This window comes from Balaenoptera musculus, chromosome 2 (genome assembly GCF_009873245.2).
Source record: "Balaenoptera musculus isolate JJ_BM4_2016_0621 chromosome 2, mBalMus1.pri.v3, whole genome shotgun sequence".
Lineage (NCBI taxonomy): Eukaryota > Metazoa > Chordata > Mammalia > Artiodactyla > Balaenopteridae > Balaenoptera > Balaenoptera musculus.
Window position 1 is genome coordinate 50,623,812 of NC_045786.1, and position 19,230 is coordinate 50,643,041.

General features: G+C 36.7%; 1 protein-coding gene across 1 annotated transcript; it reads left to right on the forward strand.

Annotated features, from left to right (window-relative positions):
- Nucleotides 1-13,620: 13,620 nt before the first annotated feature.
- Nucleotides 13,621-17,525, forward strand: LOC118890450 (hepatocyte nuclear factor 4-gamma-like). The gene has a single exon (XM_036843327.1). The coding sequence runs from the start codon at nucleotides 13,862-13,864 to the stop codon at nucleotides 15,086-15,088; it is 1,227 nt and encodes a 408-aa protein (XP_036699222.1). The 5' UTR covers nucleotides 13,621-13,861; the 3' UTR covers nucleotides 15,089-17,525.
- The last annotated feature ends 1,705 nt before the right edge of the window (nucleotides 17,526-19,230 follow it).

Here is a 19,230-nt window from a genome sequence, read left to right on the forward strand (position 1 = left end):
CTTTAGCTTCAACAATTTGTTAATGGATACACAATAAAAAATGTAAATGGTATCATCAAAAACCTAAAAGGGGAGGGGGAGGGGGAATAAATGGATACAATTTTTATATGCAATCAAACTAAATTGTTATTAGCATAAAATACACTGTTATATTTATAAGATGTTTTATTTAAACTTCATGGGAACCCCAAAGCACAAATCTACAACATATACATAAAAGATAGAGAAGAGGGAATTAAAACATAACACTGTGGAATATCATCAATTTACAAAGGAAAGCAACAAGAAAGGAAGAAAAGAAAAAAATGGAAATATAATAACTGTCAGAAAACAATAAGATGGCATTAGTAAGTCCTTACCTATCAATAACTACTGTAAATGTTAATGGATTAAATTCTCCAATCAAAAGACACAGACTGGATGGATAGATTAAAAAAACAAAAACAGACCCAACTGTATGCTACAAGAGATTCATCTCAGCTCTAAGGACATGCATAGGTTCAAGTGAAGGGATGGCAAAAGATATTCCATGTAAGTGGAAGCCAAAAGAGCATGGGTAGCTATACTATATCAAACAAAATTGACCTTAAGCCAAAAATAATAACAAGAAACAAAGATGGTCATTACGTAATGATAAAGGGTTCAACTCATCAAGAAGATATAACAATCATAAATGTATATGCACCCAACATCAGAGCACCTAAATATATTAATACTAACAGATCAAAGGGAGAAAGAGGCAACAATACAATAATAGAAGAGGATTTCAATACCCCACTTTCAACAATATATACATCATCCAGACAGAAAATCAATGAGGAAACATTGGACTTGAACTATACTTTAGACCAAATGGACCTAATAGAAATATACAAACATTCCAGAATATACATTCTTCTCAAGGGCACATGCAACATTATCCAGGATGGATCACATGACAGGTCACAAAAAAGTCTTACCATACTTAAGAAGAATGAAATCATACTAAGTATATTTTCTAACTGCAACGGTATGAAACCAGAAATCAATAACAGGAGGAAAACTGGAAAAATCCCAAATATATAAGACTAAGCAACATGTTCCTGAATAAACAATGGGTTAAAGAAGAAATAGAAAAGGGAGTTAAGAAATATCTTGAAACAAATGAACATGGAAGCACAACATACCAAAACCTATGAGATGTTGCAAAAGCAGTCCTAAGAGGGAAGTTTATAGTGATAAATGTCTGCCTACATTAAGAAACAAGAAAGAGCTCAAGTAAACAACCTCACATTACACATTAAGGGAATAGAAAAAGAACAAACAAAGCCTAAATTTAGTAAAAAGAAGGAAATAAAAAGATCAGAGCAGAAATAAATGAAATAGAAACCAGAAAAATACTAGAAAAGATCAACGAAACCAAGGGCTGGGTTTTGGGTTTTTTTTTTTAAATAAACAGGATCGACAAAGCTTTTGCTAGACTGAATCAGAAAATGAAATAAAAGATATTACAGGGCTTCCCTGGTGGCGCAGCGGTTGAGAATCTGCCTGCCAATGCAGGGGACACAGGTTCGAGCCCTGGTCTGGGAAGATCCCACATGCCACGGAGCAACTGGGCCCGTGAGCCATAATTACTGAGCCTGCGCGTCTGGAGCCTGTGCTCCAAAACAAGAGAGGCCGCGATAGTGAGAGGCCCACGCACCGCGATGAAGAGAGGCCCCCGCTTGCCACAACTAGAGAAAGCCCTCGCACAGAAACGAAGACCCAACACAGCCAAAAATAAATAAATTAAATAAATAAATTTTACAAAAAAGAAAAGAAAAGAAAATTCATGGTGCTGTATTCATTCATTTGCTCGAAAAAAAAAAAAAAAAAGAAAATCTGAGCAGACAAATATTGAGTAAGGAGATTGAATCAGTAATCACGAACCTCCCAACACAAAAAAACCCAGGACCAGATGGCTTCACTGATGAATTCCACCAAACATTTAAAGAAGAATTAATGGCAATCCTTCTCAAACCATTCCCAAAAAAAAACTGAAGAAGAGGGAACATACCCAAACTCATTTACAAGGCTAGAATTACCCTGATACCAAAGTCAGAAAAGGATACTACAAGAAAAGAGAACTACTACAGGCCAGTATCCCTGATGAATAGAGATGCAAAGAATTTCAATAAAATACTAGCAAACTAAATTCATCAGCACATTAAAAGGATCATTTGCCATGATCAAGTGAGACTTATCTCTGGACATAAGGTGGTTCAACATATGCAAATCAATCAATGTGCTACACCACATTAATAGAATGCAAGATAAAAATCATATGATCATTTCAACAGATGCAGAAAAAAGCATTTGACAAAACAACATCCTTTCATGATAAAAATGCTCAACAAAGTTGGTATAGAAGGAACATACCTCAATACAATAAAGGCCATACATGACAACCCCATAGTCAACATCATGCTCAACTGGTGAAAGGCTGAAAGCTTCTTCCCTAAGACCAGGAACATGACAAAAGTGCACACTCTCACCACTCCAATTCAACATAGTATTGGAAATCTCAGCCAGAGCAATCAAGAAAAAGAAAAAAAAGACATCCAAATGGGAAGGTAAGAAGTAAGACTGTACTTGCTTGCAGATGATATGATCTTATATATAAGGAATCCTAAAGACATGACCCTAAAACTGCTAGAACTAATCAACAAATTCAGTAAAGTGGCAGGATATAAAATCAACACACAGAAAATAGTTGTGTTTCTATACACTAACAACGGAACATCTGAAAAAGAAATAGAACAATCCCATTCAAAATAGCATCTAAAACAATAAAATACGTAGGAATAAATCTAACTGAGGAGGTAAAAGTTCTTTTGCCTGAAAACTACAAATTTGATGTAAGAAATTGAAGACAACACAAATAAAAAGATAACCAGTATTCATGGATTGGAATAATTAATATTATTAAAATGTCCATACTATCCAAAGCCATCTATGGATTCACTGCAACCCATATCAAAATTCCAAAGGCATTTTTCCGAGAGATAGAAAAAACAATCTTAAAATGTATATGGAGCCACAAAAGACCCTAAATAGCCAAAGCAATCCTGAGAAAGAAGAATAAAGACAAACACATCATACTTCCTGATTTCAAACTATACTACAAAGTTATAGTAATCAAAACAGTGTTGTACTAGTATAAAAATAGACACACAGGGAATTCCCTGGCAGTCCAGTGGTTAGGACTCAGTGCTTTCACTGTGGTGGCCGAGGTTCAATCCCTGGTTGGGGAACTAAGATCCCACAAGACACCTGGTATGGCAAAAAAAAAAACTTAGACACACAGATCAGTGGAACAGAATCACGAGCCCAGAGTCAAGAATACTCAGTGGGGAAAAGATAGTCTCTTTCCTTTAAATGGTGCTGAGAAAATTTGATAGTCTCTTTCCAGCCAATGGTGCTAAGAAAATTGGGTATTCATACATAAAAGAATGAAAGCAGACCCCTATCTTACACCAATCAAAACATTAACTCAAAATGGATTAAGGACTTAAACATAAGACCTGAAACTATAAAACTCCCAGAAGAAAACACAGGGGAAAGGCTCTTTGACATTGGTTCTGGCAACAATTTTTTGGATATGACACCAAAAGCACAAGCAAGAAAAGCAAAAATCAACAATTTGGACTATACCAAACTAAAGAGTTTCTCCACAGAAAAAGAAGCAATAACAAAATGAAAAGACAACCTACAGAATGGGAGAAAATATTTGCAAACCATATATCTCATAAGGCTTTTTAATGACAAAAGTATATTAAAGAACTAATACAACTCAATAGCAAAAAACAAATAAACAATCCAATTTAAAAATGGGCAGAGGATCTGAAGAGACATTTTTTTCCAAAGAAAACACACAGGTGGCCAACAGGTAACATGAAAAGATTCTCAGCATCACTAATCATCAGGGAAATGTAAATCAAAACCACAATGAGATATCACCTCATACCTGTTAGATTGGATATCATCTAAAAGATGAGATAACAAGCTTAATGAGGATGTGGAGAAAAGGGAACCCCTATGCACCATTGGTGAGAATGTAAATTACTTTAATCACTATGGAAAACTGTATGGAGGTTTCCCCAATTTTTTTAAAACTACCATATGATCCAGGAATCTCACTTCTGGTACATATACAAAATAAATGAAAAAAGATATCAAAAAGGAATCTGTACTCCCATGTTTCTTGCAGCATTATCCATAACAGCCAAAATATAGTAACAACCTAAGTGTCTGTCAATGGATCAATGGATAAAGAAGATGCAGTGGATACCCTGTGCCTCCACTGACAGCATCAACCCCTAGCCTAGTGCCTAAAATATGTAATATTATAAAAATGCTAATCCAAGTCTAAGCAGCAGAGTTGAGACTAGAGGCATGAATGACGAACTTGCTGTGTGTGCAAAATCTAAGAGGTGCTGAAAATCTCAGTACTCACGATGAATAATATCTTAATAAAATATTTCAGGGGAGATGGAGACAAAATCATGGAGTAGAAGGACATGAGCTCAACGCATCTTATGGAAACACCAAAATCACAACTAACTGCTGAACAACCATTGACAAAACAAACAAACAAAACAAAACAAAAATGCTGGAACCTACCAAAAAAGATATTCTACACCCAAAGATGAAGAAGAAGCCACAACGAGAAAGTAGGAGGGGCACAATCATGATAAAATCAAATCCCATACCTGCCGGGTGGGCGACCCACAAACTGGAAAATAATCATGTCACAGAAGTTCTCCCACAAGGGTGAAAGTTCTGAGCCACATGGCAGGCTCCCCAGCCTGGGGGTCTAGCAATGGGAGGAGGAGCCCCCTGAGAATCTGGCTTTGAAGGCCAATGGGGTTTGATCACAGGAATTCCATGGGACTGAGGGAACAGAGACTCCACACTTGTAGGGTGCACACAAGGTCTCATGTACACCAAGACCCAGGGAAAAAAGCAGTGACCTCATAAGAGCCAAGGCCAGACCTACCTGCAGTATTGGAGGGTCTCCTGTGGAGGCAGGGGACAGCTGTAGCTCACTGTGGGGAAAAAGACACTGGTAGTGGTAGTTCTGGGGAGCACTCATTGGCATGAGCCCTCCTGGAGGCTGCCATTTTCTCACCAAGACCTGGCCCCACCCAACAGCCTGTAGGCTCCAGTACTGGGATGCCTCAGGCCAAAAAACCAACAGGGCGGGAACAGAGCCCCATCCGTTAGCAGTCAGGCTGCTTAAAGTCTTCCTGAGTGCACAGCTGCCTGGTAAACACAACCCTTGACATGGCTCTGCCCACCAGAGTGACAAGAGCCAGCTCCACCCACCAGTGGGCAAGAACCAGTTCCAACCACCAGGAAGCCTGCACAAACCTCTTAGACAGCCTCATCCACCAGCGGGGGAGACAGCAGAAGCAAGAACTACAATGCTGTAGCCTGTGGAATGGAAACTACAATCACAGAAAGTCAGACAAAATGAGACAGCAGAGGAATATGTCCCAGATGAAGGAACAAGATAAAACCTCAGAAGAACAATTAAGTGAAGTGGAGAGAGGCAACCTACCTGAAAAAGAATTCAGACTTATGATAGTAAAGATGATCCAAGGTGTCTGAAAAAGAATGGAGGCACAGATCGACAAGATACAAAAAATGATTAACAAAGACCTACAAGAGCTAAAGAACAAACAAACAGGGATGAACAATACAATAACTGGAATGAAAAATACACTACAAAGAATCAATAGCAGAATAACTGGAGGCAGAATGGATAAGTAAGCTGGAAGACAGAATGGTGGAAATCACTGCTGCAGAATAGATAAATAAAAAAGAATGAATAGAAATGAGGACAGTCTCAGAGACCTCTGGGACATTAAATACACCAACATTTGAATTATAGGAGTCCCAAAATAATAAAAGAGACAGAAAGGACCTGAGAAAATACTTGAAGAGATAATAGCTGAAAACTTCCTTAACATGGGAAAGGAAAGTCACCCGAGTCCAGGAAGTGCAGAGAGTCCCAGGCAGGGTAAACCCAAGGAGGAACACACCAAGGCACATAGTAATCAACTTGACAAAAATTAAAGACAAGGAAAAAAATATCCAAAGGAAGAAGAGAAAAGCAACAAATAACACATGAGGGAATCCCATAAGGTTATCAGCTGATTTCGCAGCAGAAACTCAACAGGCAAGAAGGAAGTGGCAGAATATATTTTAAGTGATCGAAGGGAAGAATCTACAACCAAGAATATGCTACCCAGCAAGGCTCTCATTCAGATTCAATGGAGAAATCAAAAGCTTTACCGACAAGCAAAAGCTAAGATAATTTGGCACCACTAGACCAGCTTTGCAACAAATGCTAAGTGAACTTCTCTAGGCGGAAAAGAAAAGGCCACAACTAGAAATAAGAAAATTACGGATGGAAAAGCTTACTGGTAAAGGCAAACATACAGTAAAGGTAGGAAATCATCCACACACAAATACGATATCAAAACCAGCAACTGTGAGGACAGTACAAGTGAAGGATACTGGAAATGCATTTGAAATTAAAAGACCAGCAACTTAAAACAATCTTGTTTATATATAGACTGCTATACCAAAAGCCCATGGGGGAACATCCCTGGTGGTGCAGTGGTTAAGAATCCACCTGCCAATGCAGGGGACACCAGTTCGATCCCTGGTCCGGGAAGATCCCACATGCTGCAGAGCAACTAAGCCCGTGCACCACAACTACTGAGCCTGTGCTCTAGAGCACATGAGCCACAACTACTGAGCCTGTGTGCCACAACAACTGAAAGCCTGCATACCCTAGAGCCCACACACCGCAACTACTGAGCCCACATGCTGCAACTACTGAAGCCCGTGTGCCTAGAGCCTGTGCTCTGTAACAAAAGAAACCACCACAATGAGAAGCCCATGCACCACAACGAAGAGTAGCCCCCACTCACCATTACTCAAGAAAGCTCATGTGCAGCAACAAAGACCCACCACACCCCCCAAAAAACCCCATGGTTACCACAAACAAAAAATCTACAACAGATACACACAGAAAAAAGAAAAAGCAACCCAAACAAAACACTAAAGTTAGTCATCAAATTACAAGAGAAGAGAACAAAAGAGGAAGGGAAGAAAAAGACCTACAAAAACAAATCCAAAACGATTAACAAAATGGCAATAAGAACACATATTGATAATTACCTTAAATGTAAATGGATTAAATGCTCCAACCAAAAGACACAGACTGGCTGAATGGATACAAAAACAAGACCCATATACATGCTGTCTACAAGAGACCCACTTCATATCTAGGAACACATAAAGACTGAAAAGTGAGGGGATGGAAAACAGTATTCCATGGAAATGGAAATCAAAAGAAAGCTGGAGTAGCAATACTCATATCAGAAAAAATAGACTTTAAAATGAAAACAGTTACAAGATACAAAGAAGGACACTACATAATGATCAAGGGATCAATCCAAGAAGAAGATATAACAATTGTAAATATATATGCACCCAACATAGGAGCACCTCAATATATAAGGCAAATGCTAACAGCCATAAAAGGAGAAATCAACAGTAACACAATAATAGAGGGGAACTTTAACACCCCACTTGCATCAATGGACAGACAATCCAGAGAGAAAATCATTAACGAAACACAGGCCTTAAATGACACAGTAGACCAGACGGACTTAACTGATATTTATAGAGCATTCCATCCAAAAGCAGCAGAATACACATTCTTCTCAAGTGCACATGGAATGTTCTCCAGGATTGATCACATGCTGTGCCACAAAGCGAGCCTCAGTAAATTTAAGAAAATTGGAATCATATCAAGGATCTTTTCTGACCACAACACTATGTGAATAGAAATCAACTACAAGAAAAAAACAGTAAAAAACACAAACACGTTGAGGCTAAACACTATGTTACTAAACAACCAATGGATCACTGAGGAAATCAAAGAGGAAATCAAAAAATACCTAGAAACAAATGACGATGAAAACACAATGACCCAAAACCTATGGGATGCAGCAAAAGCAGTTCTAAGATGGAAGTTTATAGCAATACAATCTCACCTCAAGAAACAAGAAAAATCTCAAATAAACAATCTAACCCTACACTTAAAACAACTAGAGAAAGGAGAACAAAGAAAACCCAAAGTCACTAGAAGGAAAGAAATCAAAAAGATCAGAGCAGAAACAAATGAAATAGAAATGAAGAAAACAATACCAAAGGTCAGTAAAACTAAAAGCTGGTTCTTTGAGAAGATAAACAAAATTGATAAACCCTTAGCAAGAGTCATCAAGAAAAAAAGGGAGAGGAAGCAATAAATTAAATTAGAAATGAAAAAGGAGAAATCACAACTGACACTACAGAAATACAAAGGATTATAAGAGACTACTACCAACAACATATGCCAATAAAATGGACAACCACGAAGAAATGGACAAATTCTTGGAAAGGTACAATTTTCCAAGACTGAACCAGGAAGAATTAGAAAATATAAACAGACCTACCACAAGTAATGAAATTGAAACCATAATTAAAAATCTTCCAACAAACCAAAGTCCAGGACCAGATGGCTTCACAGGCAAATTCTATCAAACATTTAGAGAAGAGCTAACAACACCGATCTTTCTCAAACTCTTCCAAAAAACTGCAGAGAAAGAAACACTCCCAAATTCATTCTACAAAGCTACCATCACCCTGATACCAAAACCAGAAAAAGGTATCACAAACAAAGAAAATTATAGACCAATATCACTGATGAACTTTGAAATCCTCAACACAATAATAGCAAACAGAATCCAACAGCACATTAAAAGGATCACACACCATGATCAAGTGGGATTTATCCCAGAAATGCAAGGATTCTTCAATATACTCAAGTCAATCAATGTGACACACCACATTAACAAATTAAGGAATAAAAACCATATGATCATCTCAATAGATGCAGAAAAAGCTTTTGACAAAATTTAACACCACTTTATGCTAAAAAATCTCCAGAAAATGGGCATAGAGGGAAACTGCCTCAACATAATAAAGGCCATATATGACAAACCCACAGCAAACATCATTCTCAATGGTGAAAACCTGAAAGCATTTCCTCTAAGATCAGGAGCAAGACAAGGATGTCCACTCTCGCCACTATTATTCAACATAGTTTTGGAAGTCCTAGCCATGGCAATCAGAGAGGAAAAAGAAATAAAAAGAATCCAAATTGGAAAAGAAGAAATAAAACTGTCACTGTTTGCAGATGACATGATACTATACATAGAAAATCCTAACGATGCCACCAGAAAACTTCTAGAACTAATCAATGAGTTTGGTAAGGTTGATGGATACAAAATTAATGCACAGAAATCTCTGGCATTCCTATAGACCAACAATGAAAAATCAGAAAGAGAAACTAAAGAAAGACACCCATTTACCATTGCAATAAAAAGAATAAAATACCTAGGAATAAACCTGTCTAAGGAGGCGAAAGACTTGTACTCAGAAAACTATAAAACACTGATGAAAGAAATCAAAGATGACATAAACTGATGGAGAAATATACCATGTTCTTGGATTGGAAGAATCAATCTTGTGAACATGACTATACTACCCAAAGCAATCTACAGATTCAGTGCAATCCCTATCAAACTACCAATGGCATTCTTCACAAGATTAGAACAAAAAATCTTATAATTCGTATGGAAACAAAACAGACCCTGAATAGCCAAACCAATCTTGAGAAAGAAAAACGGAGTTGGAGGAATCAGGCTCCCCACTTTCAGACTATATCACAAAGCTACAGTAATCAAGACAGTATGGTACTGGCAGAAAAACAGAAATATAGATCAATGGTACAGGATAGAATGCCCAGAGATAAACCCATGCACATATGGGCACCTAATTTACAACAAAGGAGGCAAGAATATACAATGGAGAAAAGACAGCCTCTTCAATAAGTGGTGCTGGGAAAATTGGACAGCTACATGTAAAAGAATGAAATTAGAACACTACCTAACACCATACACAAAAGTAAACTCCAAATGGATTAAAGACATAAATGTAAGACCAGACACTATAAAACTTTTAGAGGAAAACAGAGGAAAAACACACTTTGACATAAACCACAGCAAGATGTTTTTGACCCACCTCCTAGAGTAACCAAAATAGAAACAAAAATAAATAAATGGGACTTAATTAAACTTAAAAGCTTTCTTTCGCACAGCAAAGGAAACCATAAACAAGACAAAAAGACAACCCTTAGAATGGGAGAAAGTATTTGCAAATGAAACAACAGACAAAGGCTTGATCTCCAAAATATACAAACAGCTCTTGGAGCTCAGTATGACAAAAACAAACAATCCAGCTAAAAAATGGGCAGAAGACCTAAATAAACATTTCACCAAGGAAGGCATACAGATGGCCAAGAGGCACATGAAAATATGCTCAACATCTCTCATTGTTAGCGAAATGCAAATCAAAACTACAATGAGGTATCATCTCACGCCTGGTCAGTATGGCCATTATGACCATTATCAAAAAAGCTACAAACAATAAATGCTGGAAAGGGTGTGGTGAAAAGGGAACCCTCCTACACTGTTGGTAGGAATGTAAATTGATAAAACCACTATGGAAAACAGTATGGAGGTTCCTTAAAAAACTAAAAATAGAACTACCATATGACCCAGCAATCCCACTACTGGGCATATACCCTGAGGAAACCATAATTCAAAAAGAGACATGCACCACAATGTTCACTGCAGCACTATTTACAATAGTCAGGACATGGAACCAACCTAAATGTCCATCGACAGATGAATGGATAAAGAAGATGTGGCACATATATACAATGGAATATTACTCAGCCATAAAAAGAGACGAAATTGATCTATTTGTAGTGAGGTGGATGGACCTAGAGTCTGTCATACAGAGTGAAGTAAGTCAGAAAGAGGAAAACAAATACCATATGCTAATGCATATATATGGAATCTAAAAGAAGAAAAAAATGGTACTGATGAACCTAGTTGCAGGGAAGGAATAAAGAGGTAGACATAGAGAATGGACTTGATGACATGGGGTGGGAATGCGAAGCTGGGGCGAAGTGAGAGTAGCATCGACATATATACACTACCGAATGTAAAATAGTTGGCTGGTGGGAAGCAGCAGCATAGCACAGGGAGATTGGCTCAGTGCTTTGCGATGACCTAGAGGGGTGGGATAGGGAGGATGGAAGGGAGGCTCAAGAGGGAGGGGATATGGGGACATGTGTATGCATATGGTTGATTCGCTTTGTTGTGCAACAGAAACTAACATGGTATTGTGAAGCAATTATACTCCAATAAAGATCTATTTTAAAAAATAAACAATAAAGTCCTACCATATAGAATAGGGAACTATATTTGATATCTTGTAATAAAACAATAATAGAAAAGAATATGAGACAGAATATATATATATATATATATATATATAACTGAATCACTTTGAAGTACACAAATATTGTAAATCAACTACACTTTAATAAAAAATTAAAAACAAAACAAATAAAACTTTTCAGGCCAGTAATAATATATTCAAAATATTGAAAGAAAAAACTTTCAGCCAAGAATTCTATACCCAGCAAAGCTGTCCTTCAGAAACAAAGGAGAGAAAAAGACTCTCCCAAACAAACAAAAGCTGAGGGAGTTCATCACCACTAGACCTGTCTTACAAGAAATGCTAAAGGAGTTCTCTGAGTGAGAGTAAAAGGACACAAATTAACATCATTAAAACATAGGAAGGTAACATAAAATTCACTGGTAATGGTAAATATACAGTCAAAGTTAGATTCTGTAATATGGTTATGGCATGTAATTCACTTGCAGCTCTAGTTTAAAAGTTAAAAAACAGGGCTTCCCTGGTGGCGCAGTGGTTGAGAATCTGCCTGCCAATGCAGGGAACACGGGTTCGAGCCCTGGTCTGGGAAGATCCCACATGCCACGGAGCAACTGGGCCCGTGAGCCACAACTACCGAGCCTGCGCGTCTGGAGCCCGTGCCCCGCAACAAGAGAGGCCGCGATAATGAGAGGCCCGCGCACCGCGAAGAAGAGTGGCCCCCACTTGCCGCAACTAGAGAAAGCCCTCGCACAGAAACGAAGACCCGACACAGCCATAAATAAATAAAAATTAAAAAAAAAAAAAAGTTAAAAAACAAATGTAGTAAAAATAACCATAACTACAATAATCTGTTGTTGGTTTACACAATATAAAAAAATGTAAACTTTAACATCAATAACCTAAAATGTGAGGGGGAGAAGTAAAAGTGTAAACTTTAAAAATCCTATAAAAGCTAAGTTTTCGTCAGTTTAAAAGAGTGTTATAATTTTAAGATATTCTATGTAAGCCTCATGGTAATCACAAGGGAAAAACCTATAGTAGTCACACAAAAGAACATGATAAATAAGTCAAAGCATAATGGTACCAAAAGACACCAAAACATGAAAAAAGACAGAAAGCAGGATAAGAAGCAAGGAAAAATGGATCTACAAAACAGTCTGAAAACAATTAATGAAATGGCAATAATAAGTCCTTACCTATCAATAATTACTTTAAACATAAATGGATTAAACTCTCTAATCAAAAGACAGAATGACTGAATGGATAAAAAACAAAAACAAAAACAAGATGCTCACTTTAGCCTTAAAGACACACATAGACTGACAGTGAAGGGGCAGAAAAAGATATTTCAAGTAAACTAAAACCAAAAAAAAAAAAAAAAAGCAGGGGTAAACTAAAAATAGTAAAAAGAGAAAAAGAAAGTCATTATTTAATGATAAGGGCTCAATCTATCAAGAAGATATGAAATTGTAAATATTTATGCACCCAATATCAGAGCACCTAAATGCATAAAGCAAAAACTAACGGAACTAAAAGGAGAAAGTACAGCAATGCAATAACAGTCACAGACTTTAATACCTGACTCAACAATGGATAGATCATTCAGACAGAGAATCAATAAGGAAAGAGCAGATTTGAATGATGCTATAGATGGATCTAAGATATATATAGAGAACATTATATCTAACATCAGAACACACATTCAAAGCACCCATGGAACGTTTTCTAGGAAGATGATCTGTTAGGTCACAAAACAAGTCGTAGCAAGTTCAATAAGACTGAAATCACACCAAGTATTTTCTCTGAACACAATGGTATAAAACTAGAAATCAATTACAGGAAGAACACTGGAAAATTCTTGAATACATGGAAATTAAACAACACTCTTCTGAACAACCAGTGGTACAAAGAAGAAATTAAAAGAGAAATAGAAAAGTTTCTTGAGACAAACCAAAATGGAAACACAACATACCAAAATGTATGGGATGCAGGGAAAGCAGTCCTAGAGGGAAATTCATAGCAATAGACACCTACATTAAGAAATAAGAAAGATCTCATATAAACCACCTAAATTTACTCCTCAAGGAACTACAGAAAGAAGAATAAATTAAGCTCAAAGTTAGTAGAAGGAAGGAAATAAAGATTAGAGGAGATTAAATGAAATAGAGACTAAAAAGGTAATAAGAAATTAAGAGCTGTTTCTTTGAAAAGATAAACAAAATTCCCCTACCTCCCACCTCCGCGCTTTCAACCTACTTCCCAGGCTGGGAAAAGTGCTGCACAGAACCCCGCTGCTGGGCCGGGTGGGGGGAACCTGCCGCCGGGAGATGTGGCAGCTGCCGAGCCGCTGACTGCGACGCAGGAGCTCCGAGTGCGGCTCTGCGCAGATGAGAAAACCGTATTTGAGAGAAGCTGAGTAGTGACTGGCCTAAACGTGCAAACTGATAGTTCTGTCCCAGAGACAACAAGTATGAATACCACAGATAATGGTGTCAACTGTCTATGTGCTATATGTGGGGACAGAGAGACAGGAAAGCACTATGGCGCCTCCAGCTGTGATGGGTGCAAGGGCTTCTTCAGACGCAGCATCCGCAAGAGTCACGTTTATTCCTGCAGGTTCAGCCGGCAATGTGTTGTTGACAAAGACAAAAGGAATCAATGTAGATACTGTCGATTAAGAAAGTGCTTTAGAGCAGGAATGAAAAAAGAAGCTGTGCAAAACGAACGTGATAGAATAAGCACGAGAAGAAGCACATTTGATGGCAGCAACATCCCCTCCATTAACACACTGGCACAAGCAGAAGTTCGGTCTCGCCAGATCTCAGTCTCAAGCCCTGGTGCAAGCACTGACATAAATATTAAGAAAATTGCCAGTATTGGTGATGTCTGTGAATCCATGAAACAGCAGCTCTTAGTCTTGGTGGAATGGGCTAAATATATTCCTGCCTTTTGTGAGTTACCACTGGATGATCAGGTGGCACTGTTGAGAGCTCATGCAGGGGAACATTTACTGCTTGGAGCTACAAAGAGATCCATGGTGTATAAAGATATTTTGCTTTTGGGAAACAATTACATTATTCACTGCAACAGCTGTGAAGTTGAGATTAGCCGTGTGGCCAACCGGGTTCTAGACGAGCTGGTCCGACCACTTCAAGAAATTCAGGTTGATGACAATGAATATGCTTGTTTGAAGGCAATTGTATTTTTTGATCCAGATGCAAAAGGGCTAAGTGATCCAGTAAAGATTAAGAACATGCGGTTCCAAGTGCAGCTGAGTTTGGAGGGCTACATCAACGACCGGCAGTACAACTCACAGGGCAGGTTTGGGGAGCTGCTTCTGCTCCTGCCCACACTGCAGAGCATCACTTGGCAAATGACTGAGCAAATACAATTCGTTAAACTTTTTGGGATGGTTAAAATCGACAACTTACTTCAGGAGATGTTACTGGGTGGTGCTTCCAGTGAGGCTAACCATCTCCATCAACCAATGCACCCACATTTATCTCAAGATCCATTAACTGGACAAACTATACTTTTGGGTCCAATGTCAACACTGGTTCATACAGACCAGATCTCAACTCCAGAAACCCCACTTCCTTCCCCACCTCAAGGCTCTGGACAAGAACCGTACAAAACAGCTGCAAATCAAGCTTCAGTCATTTCACACCAGCCTCTCTCCAAACAGAAGCAATTGTGAAAATATGTTTACTTCTGAACGGCACTGCATAAATGTGAAAAGTTGTTGGTCTTGAAATATCTCAGGATAGCACTTTTGGCAAACTCTTAGCCAAGGCTTCTTCATGGTGCTGTTATAAGATGGTATCCTGTTTTCTTGTTTATATGCTCATTTTGTTTGTTGTTGCTATCGTTTAAAACCTTTAGATGCAACCAATGTATATCTGAGTTTCAATATGTTTATATAATATAAACTTGTACTGTGCCTGAACCAGTTGAATCTTATGTACTACTTTCATTTGTTGTCTTATTATTAATTTAAATCTGTAAATAATTGCTTATGGTGATGTGATGCAGAACAAAGTGTTCTTTTTTGACTGTGAATAGTAGATCAGAAATCCCAGATTAATATTAAATGAACCAAGTTTTTAAATAAATTTTAAACTTGCAAATTCAAAAAATAAAGCAGTCACTATAGAATAGGGTATATTTCTATGAAGAAGAATCACTTATGGATATCCCGTGGCTAAGAAGTATCTTTTTGGCCCACAGTTAAATATGCCTATATTAAGTTTAGAAAATTATAAATAGGCATTCCATAGATGACTGGGTATTCCTTGAAATCTGCCTATATTTGAAGATGTATGTTAAAATAAAGCATGTCAGTTTTATCAGTTAGGATACAGGTTAAACTGTAGAAAAGGAACTCTTAAAAGAGTGGCTCAACCAAGACAGACATTTATTTCCCTCTCCTAAAACAATCTAGAAGCAGACATCCATTGACTAGAACTTAGCCCATGTCCACATCTTGTTCTCCAGGAGGCTGGGAGTGTTAGGTAGAAGCCTTGTGCCAACAAAAACTGTACATCGCTGGGCTTCTGCTGTCGGGAGACAAATTAGCCATCTGTGTCACACACGCATTGCCTCATTTAATCCTCAGAGCAACCCTGTAAGAGAGGTATTATTATCTTTCTCCTGTAAAGGAAGAAACCTTTAGCTTAGAGGGTTTCAATAATGTAACCAAAGTTCATTAACCTAAAAAGTAGGAGAGCCATATTCAAGCCCAGGTCTGGTTGACTTTAAGGAGATTAAATCTTTGGTATAGAATGAAAATGTGAGCGTCTTACTGTGGTTTTTAAATATATGCAATTGAGTGATGATTGAATATTATCCATTGTGTTACCTGTTAACACATATTTACATGTAAATGAGTGTAAATTTGTTGCAACATGAATAAGAAACCACTTTTGTACTTTTAACGAATCTTCCTCCTAAAAACAAATAAAAAAAAAAACCCAAACTTTTAACGGATTAAAGAAACTAAAATATATACCAGGTAGGTTATGATGAAAGCAAAGACAAATTTAAATCAGTGACTCAGCATATTTTCAAAAAATCCAGTGGACTGAGGAATATAGTTCAGGAGCCCAAAACTACTTGACTATTTGATATTATCTAAAGCTGGAGCTTATTTAAAACAATTGACAGGCTGCCTCAAAAAACAGCGATGCCTCCCTCTCTCTCATTCACACACACACACACACACACACACACACACACAACTTTATTTGCTGAAGCAGGGAAAAACTGGTTTAGTAATTATTAATGATATAAAAAGGGTTCTCCAAGCTGCAAGAGGCTGAATTAAATGATTTTTACAGAACCTTTCAAAATTTCTATGATTATGATTTCATAGCCCCCCACTTACCCTGCAAATAAAAAGCTTCTGTTAACTGTAACTAACTTATTAACTCTTAAAATGGAAAAATGATTGCTTAGAAGCTATCATTGATTTAATAGAATCAATAAAATTCCTTGCAGAGCTGGTACCTGGAAACTGTAAAATATATCTTTGAGAGAGAGAACAGAAAAAAAAATTAACTCATTTTAAAAAAAATTTACACTAGTATCTCTATTTCATGAATAAGAATGCTTTTGATTTTTATAAATGGAAATATATTTTGTAGTTTTGTTTAATTTTTTGTGTTGTTCTCTCAGAAGACATTAAAAAAACCTTTAGAATGTAAAACACATAATTCATTTTTAGTGAACCTTCTAACTTATCTGCATATATTTACTAAACAGTCATGTTTTAGAAATTATTGCTAACCAATTTGTTTTAAATACTATGGTCAGGGAATGTGTAATATAATATTTTTGTATACTTAACTGCCAAAAATGCTGGACAAAGGGGAACTGAAGTTTTCAGCATATCTTCAAAATGTTGATAATCAAAGTTATTGCTTTTATATAGCACAAACCTTTTTTCAGGTAATAAAAAAGAATAATTTATTGTGAAATAATGATTCATTTTATAAATGTAAAATTATTTTTATAAATTTCATTGTTGAAAATCAAAAATTACTAGATTTTTTTAATGTTAAATTATAGTGAGATTAAAATATTTCTAAACTGTGATACCATATTGTTTCACTGAACTTTCTAAATAAAAATTGAGGAAAAAAAAAAAAAAGATAAACAAAATTGACAAATCTTTGGCTAGACTAAGAAAAAAGAAAGGACCCAAATCAATAAAACTACAAATGAAAAAGGAGACATTACAACTGATACAAAGATATATGAAGGATCATAAGAGGCTACTATGAACAACTATATGCCAACAAACCAGACAACCAAGAACAAATGGAAAAATTCTTAGAAACATACAACCTACCAACACTGAATCAGGAAGAAACAGAAAATCTGAACAGACCAACTATTAGTAAGGAGATTAAATTAGTAATCAAAAACCTCTTAACACAGAAAAGCCCAGATGGCTTTTCTGGTGAATTTTACCAACCAGTTAAAGGACAATTAATGCCAATCCTTCTCAAACTATTCTCAAAAATCAAAGAAGAGGGAAAACTCCCAAACTTATTTTACATGGCCAGCATAACCTGTCCTGAAAAGGACACTAAAAGAAAAGAAAACTACAGATCAGTGTTCCTGTTAACTACAGATGCAAAAATTCTCAATAAAATATTAGCAAACTAAATTCAGCAGCACATTAAAAGGATCATTTACCATGATCAAGTGGGATTTATTTCAGGGATTGAAAAATGTTTCAATATTTGCAAATTAATCAATGTGATACACCTCATTAACGAAATGGATAAAAATCATGTGATCATCGCGATAGATTCTGAAAAAGCATCTGACAAAATACAACATCTGTTCACGATAAAAACTCTTAACAATTAGGTATAGAAGGAACATAACTCGACATAACAAAGACCATATATGACAAGCCCACAGATAATATGATCAATAGTGAAAAGCTGAAAGCTTTTCCTCTAAGGTCAGGAACAAGACAAGGGTGTCCACTCTCAAAACTCCTATTCAATATAGTACTGGAAATCCTACCCAGAGCAATCAGGCAAGAAAAAGAAATAAAAAGTATGAGAAGTGGAAAAGAAGAAATAAAAATGTCAATACAAAATTCTAAAGACTCCACCAAAAAACTGTTAGATTTAATGAACAAATTCAGTAAAGTTCCAAGATACAAAAGTAACAGTCGTGTTTCTATACACTAACAATGAATTATCTGAAAAAGAAATAAAGAAAATGATCCCATTTACAGTAGCATCAAAAACAATAAAATACCTAGGAATAAATTTAACCAAGGACATGAAAGATCTCTACACTGAAAACTATCAAAACAAGATATCAATGAAAGAAACTGTAGATACAAATAAATGGAATGCTATCCTGTGCTCATGGATTGGAAGATTTTTTAAATTTCCATATTACTTAAAGCCATCTATAGATTCAATGCTATCCCTATCAAGATTCCAATGGCATTTTTTACAGAAGTAGAAAAAAACAACACTAAAATTTATACGGAAGCACAAAAGACTCTGAATAGCCAAAGCAATCCTGAGAAAGAAGTACAAAGTGGGTAGCATCACATTTTCTGATTACAAGCTATATTATAAAGCTAGTTATCAAAACAGTATGGTAACGGCATTAAAACAGACACACACCAATGGAACAGAATCAAGAGCCCAGAAATAAACCCAGTGATATACAGTCAAGCAATATTTCACAAGGGAGCCAAGAATACTCAATGGAGAAAAGACAGTCTTTCCAATAAATACTGCTGGTAAAATTGAATATTCACATGCAAAAGAATGAAAGTAGACGTCTATCTTACACCACTCACAA